Source organism: Poecile atricapillus, chromosome 8 (assembly GCF_030490865.1).
Source record: "Poecile atricapillus isolate bPoeAtr1 chromosome 8, bPoeAtr1.hap1, whole genome shotgun sequence".
NCBI lineage: Eukaryota > Metazoa > Chordata > Aves > Passeriformes > Paridae > Poecile > Poecile atricapillus.
Genome location: NC_081256.1, coordinates 6,585,230 through 6,603,106, shown reverse-complemented (window position 1 = coordinate 6,603,106; position 17,877 = coordinate 6,585,230). Strand labels below are relative to the sequence as shown.

At 51.7% G+C, this 17,877-nt stretch overlaps 2 protein-coding genes across 5 annotated transcripts; both read right to left on the bottom strand.

The window, feature by feature from the left end:
* Positions 1–630: 630 nt before the first annotated feature.
* CRYGS (crystallin gamma S) lies at positions 631–9,309 on the bottom strand. Of its 3 annotated transcripts, none has more exons than XM_058843566.1 (3): positions 9,179–9,309; positions 2,766–3,008; positions 631–950 (listed from the first exon to the last, which is right to left on the bottom strand). In XM_058843566.1, exons 1-3 carry the CDS (start codon positions 9,209–9,211, stop codon positions 678–680), a joined length of 549 nt encoding a protein of 182 aa, XP_058699549.1. In that variant the 5' UTR covers positions 9,212–9,309; the 3' UTR covers positions 631–677. The 3 variants fall into 3 exon arrangements, with proteins under 3 accessions (XP_058699549.1, XP_058699550.1, XP_058699548.1); XM_058843567.1 differs by lacking the exon at positions 9,179–9,309 and adding an exon at positions 7,200–7,326; XM_058843565.1 differs by lacking the exon at positions 9,179–9,309 and adding an exon at positions 6,618–6,858.
* TBCCD1 (TBCC domain containing 1) lies at positions 8,991–17,726 on the bottom strand. Of its 2 annotated transcripts, XM_058843561.1 has the most exons (7): positions 17,370–17,726; positions 17,120–17,269; positions 15,489–15,855; positions 14,461–14,647; positions 13,333–13,830; positions 10,106–10,281; positions 8,991–9,508 (listed from the first exon to the last, which is right to left on the bottom strand). In XM_058843561.1, the coding sequence occupies exons 1-6, from the start codon at positions 17,700–17,702 to the stop codon at positions 10,152–10,154; spliced, it is 1,665 nt and encodes a 554-aa protein (XP_058699544.1). In that variant the 5' UTR covers positions 17,703–17,726; the 3' UTR covers positions 8,991–9,508; positions 10,106–10,151. The 2 variants fall into 2 exon arrangements, with proteins under 2 accessions (XP_058699544.1, XP_058699545.1); XM_058843562.1 differs by lacking the exons at positions 8,991–9,508; positions 10,106–10,281 and adding an exon at positions 10,349–10,578.
* Between the last annotated feature and the right edge of the window lie 151 nt (positions 17,727–17,877).

Sequence of the window (17,877 nt, the reverse complement as noted above, 5' to 3'; positions counted from 1 at the left end):
AACACGGCTGGGAGGGCTCTGCTCCCACCTCCAGCGTCATTGCCCCAAAGCCCCTCAGTTCCATGTACAAACGGGCTGCAGGGCCCCAGGGCTGCCAGGGTGCCCAGCCATCAGGTATTCCTGATGAGGACAGAGGCTGTGCCTGGCACCTCCCTCTCCTCTGCCAGCACCGGACAAAATGGGACCTTCCTGGTGGCAAACTGGGCTAACTGGGAGCCCCCTCTGCTCCCTGCACATCTCAGGTGCCCAGGGAGCTCTTCCTTCCCCTCGGGATCACCCAGCAGCCACCTCCCAATGCCAGGGTGGCTCCCAGAGGCACTCACTGCCTCTATCCCACATCCAGCCTGCTCTCCTGCTTCCCAGCCCGTTTAAGCAGCAGAATCCCTTGGCTCCCACCGAGAGGGGACATTCTGTACATGGCACACTGGGCTGCCAGAATGAGGATGGCTTTTTCCTAAAGGAGCAGTGAGACAGAGGGCAGGGGGTGCGGAAGGGGGTGACAATGAGGCGGTCGGGGCTGGCAGGGGGGTGTTCCGCTCAGAGAAGGCTCCGCTCCACCCCAGCTCCCCCGAGACAGGACACATCACACACAAATCCCGGGAATAAGCAAGACCAGGCGGAGCTGAGCGACTCAGTTGCTTTATTGGGGGGGTGTGCAGCCCGCTCTCGGGGCTGGCTCACTCAGAGATGCTGCGGAAGGACTGGACGGCGGGGCTGGCCGCTCCCCACTCCACGGGCTTGCGGTACTCCCCCTTGGGCAGCACGTACTGCCGGCCCCGGTAGTTGGGATGCTCGTAGAACACCCAGACGCCCTCCAGCACCCTGCAGGCGTGCACCTCACGCATGTGCCACTCCTCCATGATGGAGGGGCAGTCTTCGGTGGCTTCGAACATCTGCCCGCCAAAATCTCCCTTCTCGAACACCTGGATGTGGGCTCGGCCTCCGCTCGGCTAGGAAAAATTAAAAAGGGAGAGAAAATCATAGAGTCATGCAATGGTTTGGGAAGGGATTTAAAGATCACGCAGTTGTACCTCCCTGCTGTGGGTGGGCACACCTCCCACTATCCCAGGTTCCTCCAAGCCCCATCCAAGCTGGCCTTGGACACTTCCAGGGATGGGGCAGACACAGCTTCTCTGGGTGACTTCATTGGCAAGAGGAGCATCGGATGGGACACTGACATGTTCCAGCTCTGACATGGGGGCATGACTCAAAATCAGGTACCAACCACCCCCAGCACACCAGAACAGGGCTGAAATCTCACATCAGCCTCCAAAAGCACAGGGAGAAGCAGATGGGGTGAATTTTAACAGAGCATCACATGCAGAGCAGCTCCAGGGATAAGGCTGAGTCAACAGTGCTGGTCTCGCTATCCCGGGTGGCCTTGAACCCCTCTCAGTGCTCCACGTGAGCATCAGAGAGCCAGACCCCCTCCAGTCCCCTCTCCTCCAGGCAGAGAGGAGTTTAATGAGCTGCTGACCCCAACAGGGCCGTGTTGCTGTGGAGGCAGTGCTGGTTCCCACCGGGACTGGAAGTGTTCCTTGCCCGAAGGCACCGCGGCAGCGTCTAATCTTGCAGCTGCTCGGGCACCTCTTCCCCCACCTCCTCAGCCCACTCCCTCCTTGCCAGCCCCAGCCGAGCTCTGCGGGGTCTCGAGGTCTCCCCAGGGCAGGAGGGAAAGCCAGGTACCAGGTGGATATTCAGGATAAGGCTCCCACATTTCACCCTGGTGGAGGAAGCTGTGCTGCTCTTGCATCTCGCACGTGTTTTAGCTCCGTGTCATAAACCAGATCAGTGCTCTGAATGGGCTGGAAATTCTCCCCGCCCCATGAAAAGGGATTTAGATCCAGCTCAAAGCCAGAACAGGCTCAGAGGGGCGTTAGACTCCCAGGCAGAGAAGCAAAACCCGTTCTCAGTTGTGAGATCTGCTCCATGCGGTGGGAATTCATGGCCGTGCTCCAAGTCAGCAACCCACAGATCACCAGTGTCTGCCCCACTACTGGCAAAACCTCAGCAGCACCAATCCACACTTCACCCACAATCCCAGTTTTAAAGGATGCTCCCAGTTTTAAAGGATGCTCCTCCACCCCATAGGCTTCCCAAAAGGATCATTCCTTCTTTCCTTTCTCCCCATCATCAGCTAGGAGGGGATGAGCACACCTGCTGTGCTCTCCTAATACCAGGAGGCACCAGGTTGCTCCAAGCATGACCCAGGAGGGCTCCAGGCATCCCTCCCATTTCTGGGCACTCCAGGGCTGCTGCTGGGCTTGGTCTCCCCATGCCCAGAGGGGTTTGGTGACACAGATTCAGTTTCCTGGATCAGAAGAGAGTTCTGGCTTGCTAGAGAAGAAACCGCCCTTCATTCCAAATGTTCCTGCAAAATCTACATTCCACTGTCATAGGCCTTGAGCCTGTTGGATCAGTTGGTTACACACCACGGAAAAGGCGAGAGGCAAACATTGGAGCAACCTGCCTGGACACTGAAAGCCCTAAAGGAACATGCTGATGAAACTACACTGCTGTTCCTGTGGAAACTCACCCACACTCAAAGGGATCTGCCTTTTCCCACTGCAATCCAGAGTGGGAGAGATTCACCTTCTCCCCCCACCAAACACCTTGCTACTCCCAGAGGGGAACCGTGGGAGCAAATCCCCTGCAGCCACCCCCTGTGTGGTTCCCCAGGAAGATGGGCACCATGTTTCCTGATGTGAAACCCTTCCCAGGACGGGTGGAAATGACAGTATCCCCTGGGAAGGGGTGACACCTACGATCTGGATGTACTTGCAGGAGCCCAGGCGGTCGTTGAGGCCCATCCAGTGGTGGTAGTCGGGATACTCCCCATGGGTCAGCACGTACATGTTCCCAGCATAGTTGGGCCTCTCGTAGGCCACCCAGGTGCCTCCATCCACACGGATGGAGTTGCAGCGGCTCAGGTAGGTGTGGAAATCGGGGCAGTCGCTGTCACACTCGTAGTAACGGCCGAGGAAGTTCTTGTCTTCATAGAAGGTGACCTGAAATGAGCAGAGCAGGGAGAGTGGGGAGGTGCCTCATCCAGCACATCTCCATATTCCAGCCACATCACGGCAGGAAATGTCTGTAAGCAGAGTGCTCGAGATACCAGAAATCATCGAGCCCAGCAATGCAACGGGATCAGCTGCAGTCGGTCAGACTAATTCACCTCTCTGGCCCCAATGCCTCCAGCTGCCACCAGTGTTCTGCCCTTCCCAAACCTTTGTTCTGTCCCAGTCCAACCCAACACTCCCACAGAGAAGTCCCTGTCCTTTTTCCAACAAAACACTATCAAAACAATTCCCTCCCACCTTCTCTTCAGGAGTTATAAATTATGGCTGGAGAGCTGTGAGAAGTCAATGGAATGTACAAAGCAGGTTTCTGGGGACATGGGTGGGTCTGGCAGCCCTGGGTTAGCAGTTGGACTTGATGACTTTAGAGGGCTTTTCCAGCCTTAATGATCCCATGATTTCCTTTTTATTGGCTCACCAAGCATTTGCAGGGAGATCTTTACTGATAAGGGAGTGGAGAAGTCTCTCTCCTCCATGGTCATGTCTTCCAGCCCATCCTTGCTCCCACTTGAACAATGCAAAACTTCCTTTCTCAAAACCCACTGCTCAAAGCTGGACATCACACAAGCTTTGCCCATGCTAGAAGAAACTAAGGGAGCATTCCATGTGCATGGTGGGTAGCAGTTTTATGGACATCCAAGGATTGTATTTGCAGTTAGCTTGTTCTTCCTTGGTTGCTGCAAGTCCACAAAACCTCTGACAAATTCACAGTCCATCCCTACATTTCTTTCCCTAGAGCTGCTCTAGAGCCATGCTGCTGACCCCAAAGCACTTTATCGTGGAGCACTTTATCCTTGATCACAACCTGGCTTGAAACGATCTTGGGACCTGATGAGCCAATCCCACTCCTCCTACTTGAGGCATTACCTACCCAGCCAACCCTGGAGAGAAGATCCAGTTTTCCTCAAAAATCCCTTCATGGAAATATTGCCAATCCCTAGACCAGGCCAGTCCTTTCTCCAGCTCCATTTTTAGATCCTCCCAAGTGACAATTACTCATCAAATGTTGCTCTTCTTCAAGAGGATTCCCAAACCATCACGCCTATCTTTTGCTCATTTGTGGCACCAGATGGTCTAGAGAGAATCCTTCTGGCCACACCCAACATGCACTGTTCCACAATCCATTTTTTCCATGTTTTTTTTTTCTGTGGTTGGAGTATTAAGATACACCCACACCTGCTGTACTTCATCTACAGTGCTTTGGCTACTGCAATCAATGTAACCTTCTTCTCTTAAAAAATCATTCATTGTCAGGGTTTCAACCCAAATCCAGGACAACTTGCTCACTTTTTATTTTTAATCATTTGTTTTGTGCTAAAAATTAAATTAGCTGGAGTGCTCCTGGAGCTGGTTGGTCAGCAGGTCCTACCAGCCTGACCAAGGGATCTGGGGAGTCAGACTGATCATGCTAGAGGAGTCATGCTTTTGATTTTGTGGCCTGTTACTGGACATTTATTAGGATAATATTAATTTCAAGGACTGATCTGCCATCACAAAGCAGTTGGTACACACAAAACAACCCGTCCCTTAACATCCTGAGCAAGTTCTTCCCACCTTCAATGGAGAGCTGGGAATCACTCTGACCTTTCCAGCAGTGAATAAAGGCTGTGAAAGGAGAGCACTGAAATGTCCAGCTCCTGTTTTCCCACCCTTGGGCAGTTAATCACGCTGGCCAGGTCTTCCCAGCCACAACCTGCTGCCTTTTCCAGATCCTGCTTGTTGACCACTGTCCCTAAAGGTATCACCCAAAAAAGCTGCCAGCCTGACCCAAAGGCAGCACCAAAAGCTCTGTTCACTGGGATTGGCAGTCACCCTCTTCTTGAAGCCAGCGGTCCAAGGAAGCCACAGCATCCCTGGAAAACCCTCTGCAGAGATTCATTTACTCCTGGTTCAGCATTATCCTCTACTGGGATGGCTGATCCCTCTCTCCAACACACGTCTCCAAGCTCTGATCCTGTCCCACTCCTGTCCCTGTGGTGAGTGTCCAACATAGCTGATGACGAGCTCTGCCCAATGTGGCTCTGCTTTCTGGGCAGAGGGAACCTGGACGAGTTCCAGGCCAGGTTGGATGGGTCTTGGAGCAACCTGAGATAGTGGAAGGTGTCCCTGCCCATGGAAGGGGGTGGAACTGGATGGGCTTTAAGGTCCCTTCCAACCCACAACATCCTGGGATTCAGTGATGTTCCTTCCCCACCCAGCCTAGCACAACCAAACTGGAGCCTGGCAAAGCTTCCTGATATTTCCAGGGGGGCGTTTTCCCTGTACTTATAAAGCCACAAAGCCAAAGAAATCCAAAGGCATTTTAAGGATATGGCTGTTCCTACAGAAGTGTGTCCAACCAAAGTGCTGCACCTTGATTTAATCTCAGAATTTAAGGGATCCTGCCCACCCATTCTCTGGCACAGCCCTTCTGACACACCCTCAGCTCATTTCAGACCTTCGTTTCCCAGCTTTCCTGCATGGATCCAGCCACCAACAGAGCTGGTTGATGTTTTCACCCATAGAATAATTACAGATTCCAGATTTCCAGCTCTGTTTCTGTCCCCTCTCACTCGAAGGGAAACTGCCTTCCTTCAGCCAAACACTCCAGGAGCTCTGCTCCCAGCACTCCCCTGCTAACCTCTCCCTGCCCAAACCTTGCCTTTTCTGGGGTTACCAGACACATACCAGGTTTGCCAGAGCAGATCTTCCTTGCAGGAATGTAAAACTCTCACTTTGGTCACATCACCTGAGTTATTACATATTTCTTTTCAACAGAAGCTTAGCTAGAAGAAAACTCATAAAATATATCCAGTAGTGTTTCCTTTGTCAGCACTGATCCTTTTCCAGAGCAGATGACTCACCAGGGTTGTGAGAAATGGTGTTTAATTCCCTACTTTGCCCTTTCCTGGAATGTGCTAAACAAGGGCACAACATAGAGAAATAGGAGATAACTCTTCCTGGCCATCTTGCTGCCCCTATTCCATTAATTCCCCATGGTACACGCCAAGGGGACACGGCTTTCAACAGGGAAAAGGCAGAATGTGCTCAAGGCTTTCCAAGCTGACAGGAGACTCAAGGATGGAGCAGCTGCAATTCCCCAGCACCTTTTTTAGACTCAGGTACAGCAAGTTTGCACCTCAGGATCTGGGAGCCACCAGCACACTCTCCTCGGCTTCCCAGACCACCAGCCCAACCCCTGAGAGCCACAGAGCTGAAGGACACGGAAAAGCCGAGACATTCCATGGCATTGCCCAGTGCCTCCAAACCCACTGTGCTCCCAAAGCCCCGTGGGTCTCAGCCCCCCACAGGCTAAAAGGAATCCAGCCCAAATCGAAACTCAGATGAAGCTCTTCCTGCAGCCTCCTAACAGTGTTTGACATTCCATAGGGGACACCGGCCCAAGCCCTCACCCTCGTTTCATTTCCCAGCTGTTTCTCCCTGCCCAGTCCCAGACAAGTTCTGTGGGAGCAGCCAGCTCAGCTCTGTTAAACCCAAGCCTGAGGAGCTGGATTCCTCACCCAAATGTCACTCCAGCTGAAGCTCAGCTTCCCAACCTACCTCCTTCTCCAATTTCAGTTCATCCCTGCTGATTGCACCGAATCCCAAGGCTGGTGTGCATCCCTTAGGGAATAATATTCCCTTCAGTGCCATGGCCATCATCCAGGAGTCCTTCTGTCACAGCACACCCTCTGCTCCACCATGGAAAAGGGATGTGGCAGCTCTGCTGCTGCTGGGAGTCAGGCTCTCCCAAGGCTCCGAGGGAGCTTTCCATGAGAGTCCACTCTGCAAGCGCAGTGATTCCCAGCTGGCACAGCCCCCTCCACCCCCAATTTACAAGGCATCAGATCCTGCTGATTTAGAACCATTTCAAAATGCCTCCTCACCAGTCACTGCGCTTGACTCCATCCTCTGGCAAAGCCACACCTAGAGAAACCAGCCAAAATCTGGGAAAATACTTGGGAGGGCTCAGCTCCAGCTTCCCTCCACGTGAGGAGGGATTTCAAGCATCTCCCCCTGCCCACACGCTGACAGAGGGGGAAGCTGTCAGCAGAACAAAGAAAACAAAGTTTCTCCACAATTCATCCCCACAAAATTCTGTGCTTTTAGCCAAAATCATGAATACACTGCAAAAAATCTTACCTTGGTTCCAGCTCTGGACATTTTCCGTTCCAGCCAAGCTCCCCTGTGCCGGAGGAACGTCAGCAGCTGTTACAAACAGCCAGGATCCGAGGTGCCCTTTTTATAACGGGCTTGTTTTAAACCAGACAGCCGCTTTGTCATGAGAATAGGATCCAAAAATTGAGTCAGTGATTCTGAGGCTATAGCCGATTTCCAGAAAAGCAAACAGGATTATGGAATAAAGGAAGGCTTCGCCATCCCCCCTTTGTTACCATTTGCTGAGTCAGGACACCAAAACTCTGCCAAATGCACTCAAAACACGCAGCCCTCTGCCAAGTCCAGGAGGACAGGTGGTAATGCGGTTGCTCCCTCCCTTCCAAACTTGTTAAACAAGAAGGAATCCTCGTTATCTCTTAGAGACCCACCCCATTTGTAAGGAGGGCACGTGATATTCATCAGGGTGTGTTCCAGTCAAGTGAAGGGTGCAATTAATGAACGATAAACAAGGGCTCAGAGCAGACACCAGCGGCTTGCAAAGACCAGCTCTGCACTGAAAGCTCTCAATGGAAACATCTGTGCAGCAGAGGCTGCAGATTTTCCTGAGACACCCTCAGCTGGAGCCACAATGCTCCAAACACCTCTTGACATAGAAGGAAAGAAGGATGTGTGGCCACCTCCCCACAAACTGAGTTATTTCACACATCAAAACGATGCCCAGATTTCTGGTTGTCTCTGCAAGTGCCACAAATTCAACTCCCAACTCTCAGCCCAGCACCTGAGGTTGAAGCAGAGGAGTTTTCCCTTCGGCCACACTCCAGCCCTCAGATGGGGGAGGCCGAGGATCACAGGCTTCCACAGCCACCCCCCCTGCCCCCGCCAGGGCATTATGAAAAACCACCTCTGCAGTTATTCAGTGCCCCAGCCCAAAGGCTTAGGGAGACAAAGGGACATGAATTTGGCACAGCAGCGCCCGAAACACGCAGCACCTCTTTCAAATCTGTCAGGACAAGCACTCTCGCAACAGCAGCTCTGTAAATGCAGGCAGATGGGACAGCCCAGGGCACACACATTCAGCAGCTGCTCCTCTTCCCATTTTAGGAGCCTTGAATCACCCAGAGCTGTTGCTCTCAGTGAGGCCACTTGGATTGATTTAGTTTTTAATTCCTGAAGATCAGCGTTCAAGCACGAGCTGGGTTTTACCAGCAAATTCACAGCTCAAAGCTGTGGGCACTTCACACATCCCTCCTTTAAAGGTTGGTTAAATACAATAAATTCATCTCACATAAATAAATATAATAAACTCACCTCACCTGCCGGCCCAGGAGCCAAGAGAGACTTTCAGAGGAATTCTGAGGCTGTGCACTCCAGAGTACTGTGACTTCCCCTCACTCTCAGCTTGGATAGCTCTTCCCAAGGCACCACCAGCTGCTGCCTCCACTCATCCATGCAATGCCTTTGCCTATTTTCCAAGCTTATTTAAGTGCTCAGCTACGAGCACATCTTCCCAAAACACATCCCACCAGCACAGAAGAATGGTGCTTATTCAAGCTGATAATCTTTATGAAAATTATGAGATAGGAACAGGGCTTGTACCAAAACCATGTGCCAGGGCAGACTTCAAAACCTTTCAGCTCCATGGCTGAATTTTACAGGAGTTTTACTTTCAGCCTGGCAGGACTTACATTCTTTTTTTGCCCCACTTTCCTCATAAATTAGCAGTTTCTCTCTCTTTCTCACATTTCATTAAGATAAAAGATGCTGTGTCCCTCTAAGACCAACTGTACAGGTAAAACTCCTTCCCTAGGACATGTGCCAGGTAACCCAACAACATTGGTTTATTGACATTTGTCAAAACAATGCAACCATATACAAAAATTCACCTTCACAAAAGTGCCATCTTCATATAAAAAAAAACAAACAAAAAACCTGTTGGATTTAGTTCATAAAAAATTTAAACATTTCTTTTTCACATTTATAAAAACAACACAGCTGGTTCGTACCATAAGGATGCAGGTGATACCCAGGGCCTGCATCCAGCTTTGTCCCAGGAAACCTGGTGTGCTGGACACCTGCTCACCATGGACACTAACTGCAGGGACAGCCCTGAAACAAGGCACACTTCATCTTCCCCCAGTGCCAGGCACCTCTCAGTCACCAACAGGATGGCTACAGCACATTCCTGAGAAGGCAGCAGTGCTCAGGAACCCTACAGCAGCCAGGCAGTCCAATCCACACCAGGGCTGGGTGTTGGATCCAGTGGGTGCAGGTGGAAAGGCCACAAAGTCTTAATGAGTAATGGGCTGGGTGGACCAGTAACTGTTCCCAGAGCTCTGGAACAAAATAAAAAGAGACAATTTTACTTCTAACACCAGCAAAGAAAAAGGAATTCAAATGCTAAGTCAAAAATAAAACCATTTTCTAATGAAATGGTTTGAAACATGCCATGGCAGAAGAGCACAATAAGGGCAGGTCTCCTGCTCCTAAACCACTTCTGCTTGGGAAGATTAAGTGAGAATTATCCAAAGTCTCAGTGTAAGAATTACCCAAACTCTCATCAAAAGAACGACCCAAAGTATCACTCAACTCTCTTTAGCAAGAAGTGAGATGGGCAGATATCAATACACAGAGTTTCTTTGAAAGAGCAGCTCTTCCAATCAGTTTTTTATCACACTATGTGCAATATGCCCATCTGCCTTACAAATGCCTCCAACAAATCAAACTTGACAACAAGGCAGTGCTGAGGACACAGATTTCAGCTGAAAATGGGGTTTGACAGGAAAGTAAGAACTAAAGCCAAGTGCCAGACTCTTGAGAGAAGTCACTCAAGGGACCCCTGCTTTTCCTACATCTGCCTTAGCTGTGCACACAAATATGGGACAATTCCTGGGGGGGAGAGAAGAAGCAAGAGAAGGAAGCCATTTACCCACCTCCCTTTCCTTCTGCTGCCCAGGAATGTTGTCCTGCCCAGGAATGTTATCCTGCTGCCTGCTTGGAGCTGACTGCAGGAGGGACCAGGCTGTCCAGCTGCTGCCGGTTCCCCGTCTCAACCAGCCACTCATAGAATTTGTTTTCTACCAATGTCTGGAACTGCTTCCTTTGATCCCTGAAACAGAAACATCAGCAGGGAAATATGGAAAAATCACATTTATTTACAGTATTATACTTCTACCATGTCTTTACTATCCAAACAAGCCTCCAGATGTATCAGGAAGAGCCAGGCTTGGTTCCTGAACCATGTGGAGACAACCAGAAAAGGTTTTTACCTAGTGAATGTGATGATAATGAACCCCAAAAGCAGAACCTGGTGGAGCTAGAGAAGTCATACAAAATTCCCCATCCCACCATCACAACCACCCTGCTTCAGGGCTGCCTCCACTTTCCCTTCAGGCTGAAAAACTGTCTGAAAATGGAGAAAATTAAAATTAGCAACCAGTGATTAAGCACTAAGGACACAAAATTCTGTTCTGACAGCACCAGAGAGGATGGAGATCAGGGAAAAAATGCACCTATAAACACACCTCACATCATTCCTGCTGCTTATTATGAACTTTTGGGGTGTTTTTGGTAAGCCCAGCAGTAACAGGGTGGGCCACTCAGCTCAGGCTAACTGGCACTGGTCAGATGCCCAAAAGCATCTCCAGAACAGCATCCCAGTCCTCTGGGATCAGCTCACATCTGGAATTTCTTAAGCCAAAGGTGGCACAGGTGTGGAGTAGCTCCTGATAGACTTTTTCAAGGAGTTACCACAATTCATTTCTGAACACCAATGAAAAATGAACATTTTTCAGTATTCTGGAGATTTTATGTGGGTTTGCTTTGAACCCATTCCTAATGTGATGTGTTGACCCCATCCTGTACTGGGAAAAGCAGGAAACTGGCTCCAGAGAAGACCATGAAGGTGATCAGAGAGATGGAGCATCCCTCCTCTAAGGAAATGCTGGGAGATTTGGAATTGTTCAGCCTGGAGGAGAGAAGCTTCGGGGTGAAATCACTGTGGCCTTCCAGTGCCTGAAGGAGCTACAACATGGAGAGAAACCCTTTCCAAGAGCCTGAAGTGACAGCACAAGGGGGAATGGCTTTCTACTGACAGAGGGCAGGGTCAGATATGATACTGGAAAAGAATTCTTCCCTGTGATGGAAGGGAGGCCCCAGCACAGGGTGCCCAGAGAAGCAGTGGCTGCCCCTGGATCCCTGGAAGTGCCCAAGGCCAGGTTGGACAGGGCTTGGAGCAACCTGGGGTAGTGGAAGGTGTCCCTGCCCATGGCAGGGGGTAGAATCTGGTTGGATTTTTAAGGTCCCTTCCAATTCAGGCCATTCTACTCAGCCTCAGACAAGCTCCATGTATCCACATCCTTTTTTCAAGTTAAGGCTGTCTGTATGTTCTCTTCCATTTGAGCCATTCCCCAAAAAGCAGGGTTCTGGGACACAAACTAACCCAAATTCCTCCCCAGTGAACACAAAGACAGACACTTCTTTTTTCCCTTGTGGATTTATCTTCTTCAAGAGCTTTTTCTCTACCTTGATCTGCTACTGACCCTGAAAGACTTTGTGTCTGATACGCTAGAAAAATGAATAAACAGGATTTTATGCTTTTGCAAGTTGTTCCTCAAGCTGTCTTCTTGGTCCTGTCTTACGGGGGTTTTACTTTCAGCCTGGCAGGATTTACATTCTTTTTTTGCCCCACTTTCCTCAATCAGACAACTTCAACTTCTTGAAAGATGTCTTCTTATTTCTAACACTCTCTTTCACCTCCCCGCTTGAGCACAGCAGCTTTTTTCTTTCTACAAGCCTGATATCCTGTTTGCTGTAAGCTTCCTACTTGTCTCCCTTCTTGCTTCCCTGCCTGCAGGAGACAACAGACATTTTACACTGTCAGCTGCCCAGTTTCTTTTCAACAAGCTTCTAAACTTTCCAATTCCCCCCCCTTTTTATGGAATAAGCAGCGAGCTCTTGCCTCCTGCGACTGCAGCAGACGATGGCAAATCTAAGCACATCATCCCTATTTCCTCCACTTCTTTCACAGGAAGGTTCTGACAGGTCAAACCCCTTGCCAAAACTGTGGTGGGAAGCAGCAGCCCTGGGAGAACAACAGATTTTTGAAATGGGGTTTTATCCCCATTCTGTGCTCCAGGGGAATTTAAAAGCTACTGCCCACAATGTCATCTGCTGCAATGATCCACGTGCACATTCCCAGCTCACCTCAACAAGGGCTGGGACAGTCATTTACAGCTTCAATCCCAAGGTGAAGGTTGGGCTAAGAGGGACCCCAGGCAGCTCAGGCTGCACACCCAGCCCTGGCCCAATCCACTGCCAGGGTGGATCCCTCACCTCAGCAATATCCAGGAATGCTTTTCCTGGAGTCTCACAAGCTGGGAAAATGCAGCCTTGAGAAAGCACCTCCTTAGGAGCAGCATGGGTGAGGGAGGGCACTGTCCCACTTCACTCCACTTGGTGAGGCCCCACCTGCAGAGCTGCCTTCAGCTCTGGGATACCAAGGATGTGCCACTGCTGGAATCCAGAGGATGCCACAGAGGTGTTCCAGGGGCTGGAGCCTCTCTGCTCTGGAGCCAGGCTGGGAGTGCTGGGGGTGTTCACCTGGAGAGGAGAAGGCTCCAGGGAGACCTGAGAGCCCCTTCCAGGGCCTAAAGGAGCTCCAGGAGAGCTGGAGAGACTTGGGACAAAGGACTGGAATGACAGGACATAGGGGAATGGCTTCCCACTGCCAGAGGGCAGGGATAGATGGGACTTTGGGAAGGAATTCTTCCCTGTGAGGGAGGTGAGACCCTGGCACAGGTTGCCCAGAGAAGCTGTGGCTGCCCCATCCCTGAACTGTCCAGGGCCAGGCTGGACAGAGCTTGGAGCTACCTGGGATAGTGGAAGGCATTCCACGGCAGGGGGTGGAACAGTATGATCTTTAAGGTCCCTTCCAACCCAAAGCATTTTGGGATTCTACAACTCTGAGCTGTGTCTGTGAGCATTACTCTTCAAACCTTACCAAGCAGAATCCCAGGATTGCTAATTACTAATGCTCTAGGACTGGTTTGCAAGACATGGCTTACAAAACCCAACCCATCCTTCAGGGATTTCTGTGGAATCCCACCAAACAACCCTCTGTCCATGTGGCCAAGCTCTGCCCTTCCTGGGAGGCACTCACCTGGTCAGCTCTGCCTCCTTCACCATGCGCTGCCACACCTGGACCTTCTGCTCCCGCTGGCTCAGCACCTCCTGGTACTCCTGGGGAAGCCCCCCTGGGGTCTCTGTGGTGTCTCCTTCCATCTCAAAGGGAATCACAAAGGTGTAGAAGTCTGAGGGGGGCAGGAGCCGGAAGACGCTCGCGTCACCGCTGTCCCTGCACACCAGCATGGGGCTGTCCCAATAGTTTGGCAGAGTGGCCAAGCCCACCTGAGCCATGTGGTCTTCCAGCATGGGATAATGGGTGTGGAAAGGGGCAAAGCTGATTGCCTGGTTCCCTGAGAGGATGAGGGGCTGTGTGGGTGTGAGAGTGTGGAAAGTACAGCCAGTGGTGGATGAAAGGGACAAGCGATGGCAAACCACGATGACCTTGATGTTGTCACAGCTCTGGACGTGGACTGACGTCTCCACAGGGCCCAGGACAAAGGTGCTATTCCGGCACTTCTCGATGGTCACAGATCTGCCAAAGAAATACAGAACCATTAGGGCTGGAAGGAACCTCCATCCAGCCCAAGGCAGGGTCACCTGCAGGAGGTGACACAGGAACACGTCCAGGTGGGTTTGGAATGTCTCCAGAGAGGGAGACTCCACATCCTCCCTGGGCAGCTGTTGCAGTGCTCTGCCACCCTCAATGGAAGCAAGTTCTTCCTCATGTTGAGGTGAAACTTGTGTTTTAGTTTATGGCCATTGCTCCTTGTCCTGTCTCTGGCACCTCTGAGCAAAGCCTGGCACCACCCTCTCGCACCGCCTGGAGATCTCTGCATGGACTGATGGGATCCCATCTCAGTCTGGTCTTCTCCAGACTAACCAGGCCCAGCTCCCTCAGCCTTGCCTTGTCAGGAAGATGCTCTGGTCCCTTCACCATCTCTGTACCATCCACTGGACCCTCTCAGGAGCTCCTTGTCCCTCCTGAGGAACCCAGACCTGAACACAGCACCCCAGCTGTGCCTCACACAGAGGGGCAGGATCACTCCCTGGCCTACTGGGAATGCTCTTCCTAATGCCCCCCAGGATCCCATTGGCCTGGCCCCCAGGACACACTCATGGTCAGCCAGGAGTGCAGCTGTGTCCCAGGAGAACCCAAACTCACCGCAGAGGGGACAGGAGGTAAATGAAGGACTCGTTGCAGCGATGGATTCTGACGTGAGCCCCCACCAGAGTGTCCGAGCTCTTGGCCAGGGTCTGCCTGTACACCTGGCTCATGATCACCATGGGGGACACCTCCGGCACCACCCGGGAGCTGCAGGCAATCCTGGCTCTCCTGGTTGTTCCTTCCACTGCAAAACAAAGCCCACGAAAGTTCTGGGTCCAGCAATTCTTCAGGAAAATCATGAGCCCCAAAGTTCAAGGATGGTACTTCCCACACCATTCACACCATCCCTGATGCTCCCTGGGCAGGTCAACAGCACGAGGCACCAGAAATTTCAGAAACTGACAGACACTGAAGGATCAAAACCACTTCAAGATTACTTAGGAGTAGCCAAGGCCTCCCACAAGCTCCAGCCAGCACTGAGCAAAGAATCTTCAGTTCCACAAGCCTGTTCCTGAACACAAGACTCAGCTTAACAGGAAGATCCTGAGAGCAAGTTTTAAGCAGGAATTGTGTGTTTTTGAAAGGGAAATGATCCCTCTAGGACACAATCCTTAAGTTCTTCCCCATCTTCCCTAACCCACTGCTCCTCTTGGGATCCTGCAGTCAGGGAAACAAAACACTGAGTTGAATTCCTTATCCTAAGGGGGAAAGTGCCTTTGCTCCACTGCCATGTCTCTGAAGGAGAGGGGCTGGATTGGACACAAGGAAACCTAGACCAGGTCCTACCCCACTGCCAGACCCCTCACCAGAAACAGGAGCTGAGCTCCCATTTCTGCTTCTATTTTTTCCCCTAAATTTTATTTATACTATTTATCTATATTTATTTTTCTGTATTTCTAATTTTCTACATTTCTGTTTTTTGATTTCTCTACACTTTTGTATTTCTGTATATTTGTGTATTTCCATATACTTCTGCTTCTACTTTTCCATATTTCTATCTGCCATATTTCTGTGTATTTCTATATATTTCTCTTTTGCCCCCATTTCTGTCTTCCTAAGAACAGCTTCCCAGCGGTTTTTCCCACCTTGCTGTGCCCAGGCGAGCTTCTTCCCAGCCTTGAGGCAGGCAGTCATTCCCAAGGGATTAGCAGTGAGGGAGGAGCGCAGCCAGCTCTCCAGTTTGGGCAGGGAGAAGGCTCTGGACACTTTGGAATATCCATTGTGGCCGTGGCAGGGCTGCCTGAGGGCCAGCTCGTGGAGGGGCCGGACGCTGCCGGAATTGCTGACGGTGCCCTCGAGCAGGAAGCTGAGGGCACACACGGCTTCAAAGGACACCAGGCTGCTGCAGCTGGAGTGGGAAGAGGCTGAGAGCTGCTCTGGCTCCAGCAGCAGCTCCAACATATCCAAGAGGTGGCTCTGCACAAAGGCAAGGTGCTCCTGGTCGTTCCAGTTCTGGAGGGGAAGGAAAACACACAAGGGGGTGAGTTCTCCGGGCTCAGAAGCTCCATGGACATCATCATACAAGTCCTTGCTTAGAATCCTTCCAGAAGAAGGAAACCCAGTCAGACACAGTGCTCATTCCTGTTGCTCTGCTCTTCCAAAGCTGGAAAGACACTTCCCCACAAAAACTCAAAACATTTCATTCCAGCTCAAGTACCAAATATTTCCTTCTAAGAGAGCAGCACCAGGCTTTTCTACAATCCTACACAAATCCAGGCCACTGCTGCTGGCATTCGAAGGGAGGAAATAAATCAATAACTGACACTCAAGGTCTTGGAGCTGCTCCACTGGGAAATCCCTGCAGCTGGGCCAGACCTGCAGCCAGGATTCAGTGCCACCTTCCAGGATAAAAAGATGACAGTCATTCCTCCACAGCAAGTGCACCAATAAACCAAACCCTCTGAAAGAATCCTTATATCAAATTCTCCAGCCCAAAAAAAGCAGGAGACTGGAATTCTGGCAGAGCTTCATAAAGCTGAGTTTTGCTGAAGGAACACACAGCTGTGATTATGCCTTGTCCTCACCACTTCTGTTCAATGTTTCAGGATCAAGTTACCCAGCTCCTCTTTTCAATGATTCCAGCTTGCCCCAAGCTATATTTCACCAGCTCATCCTGCTCACAGCAGCACGTCTGAGCCAGAATTACAGAGGTTTGCATGGCCTTACACAGGGTTGCAAATTGTAATCCATTCACCCACACAGAGCTGCCCATGGGACACATCCAACTCACTCCTTCCTAAATACCCAGAAGTATTTTAAAAGGAAACAGCGTTTCCACGTGGTTGATCTACAGCTGAACAACCAACTCCCCTCTCAGAAACAGAATGTGATGCCAGGGAACCTCCTGGGATCTAAAACTCCACACTGGATCACTGGAAAGGCACTATGAGCATAAGGAGAGCTTCCTGCTTGGCTAATAAAGCAAAAAAAAAAAGGCTGTTGCTTCTTAAAAGAAGACTTGCCAAGACTTTTAGGGAATATTCAGTCGGCTTCAGACTCCAGAAAAGTCTCATGGAAAATTAAAAAAAAAACAACTTTTCATAAACTATAGAGATCACAACAACTTCACTTTAGAATTCTGCAGCTAGACCCTTGCTCATGCTTTACTACAGGTGAAACCCCCCCCAGGAGCAAACTAGCACCTTTCCAAGCCCCCTCCAGGCAGCTTGCCACGGACAAGAAGCTCCTGCATGGGGAATCTCAGAGGCACGAGTACCTTATTGCCGCCGGCCGATTTCCCACTCAGGCTGGGAGACTTGGTCCTGGCGCTGGGCCACTCGTCCCCGAGCAGAGATCGCCGCAGGGAAACCTTGTGGAGCTGCTGCACGTAGAGGAAGAGCAGGAACTGCAGAGTGTCCACGGAGAGCTGGGGAGCACGGGAGAGACAGAGAGAGTCAGGCTGGGCCGGGCTCCCCCTCAGGCGGGGTCGGGGCTCGCCCTGCCCGAGGCCGGCTCCGGGCTCTTGCCTTGCTCCGCTCCCGCTCCAGCTCCTCGGCGCTGCCGCAGGCCGCCTCAGCCTCGGCCCAGCGCAGGCGGAGCGGCGGGGCGGGCCCGAGGAGGCCGCGGAAGAGCTCGAAGTAGAGCCAGGCGATGTCGCGGCTCAGCTGCAGCTTCCCGCAGGCGATGTGCCGCCAGCAGGGCCAGCGCAGCCGCGGGAAGCAGCCCTGGTCCGCCCGCGCGCGGGCGTAGGCGGCCGCCTTGCGAAGGTAGTGCGGGGTGAGGCGAGCGGGCGGCGGGGCCGGGAGCGCTCCCACCAGGAACGGCTCCGTGCGCACCCACAGCCACACCGACCCCGCCATGGCCGCCGCCGCTTCCGGCTTCCGCCGCGGGCACCATCGAGACCGCCCCGCCTCCCGCCCGGAGCCGCTGCCCATTGGCTGCGACTGGCAGCGCGGGGGCGGGAAAAAGCAATGCGCTCGCTGATTGGCTGTTCGGGAGGAAGTCACCCTGGGGGGGTGGCGGGGCGGGGCCGGC

Excerpts from the sequence above, each read along its gene's own strand:
- TBCCD1 (XM_058843561.1), bottom strand. The coding sequence starts at position 17,702 with ATGGCGGGGTCGGTGTGGCTGTGGGTGCGCACGGAGCCGTTCCTGGTG. Across the intron at positions 13,831-14,460 it reads TACCTCCTGTCCCCTCTGCG|ATCTGTGACCATCGAGAAGT; the intron begins GTGAGTTTGGGT and ends TTTCTTTGGCAG. Across the intron at positions 10,282-13,332 it reads AAGGAGGCAGAGCTGACCAG|GGATCAAAGGAAGCAGTTCC; the intron begins GTGAGTGCCTCC and ends TTTCTGTTTCAG.
- CRYGS (XM_058843565.1), bottom strand. The coding sequence starts at position 6,719 with ATGATGGCCATGGCACTGAAGGGAATATTATTCCCTAAGGGATGCACA. Across the intron at positions 3,009-6,617 it reads AACTGAAATTGGAGAAGGAG|GTCACCTTCTATGAAGACAA; the intron begins GTAGGTTGGGAA and ends TGCTCATTTCAG. Across the intron at positions 951-2,765 it reads CCTGCAAGTACATCCAGATC|CCGAGCGGAGGCCGAGCCCA; the intron begins GTAGGTGTCACC and ends AATTTTTCCTAG.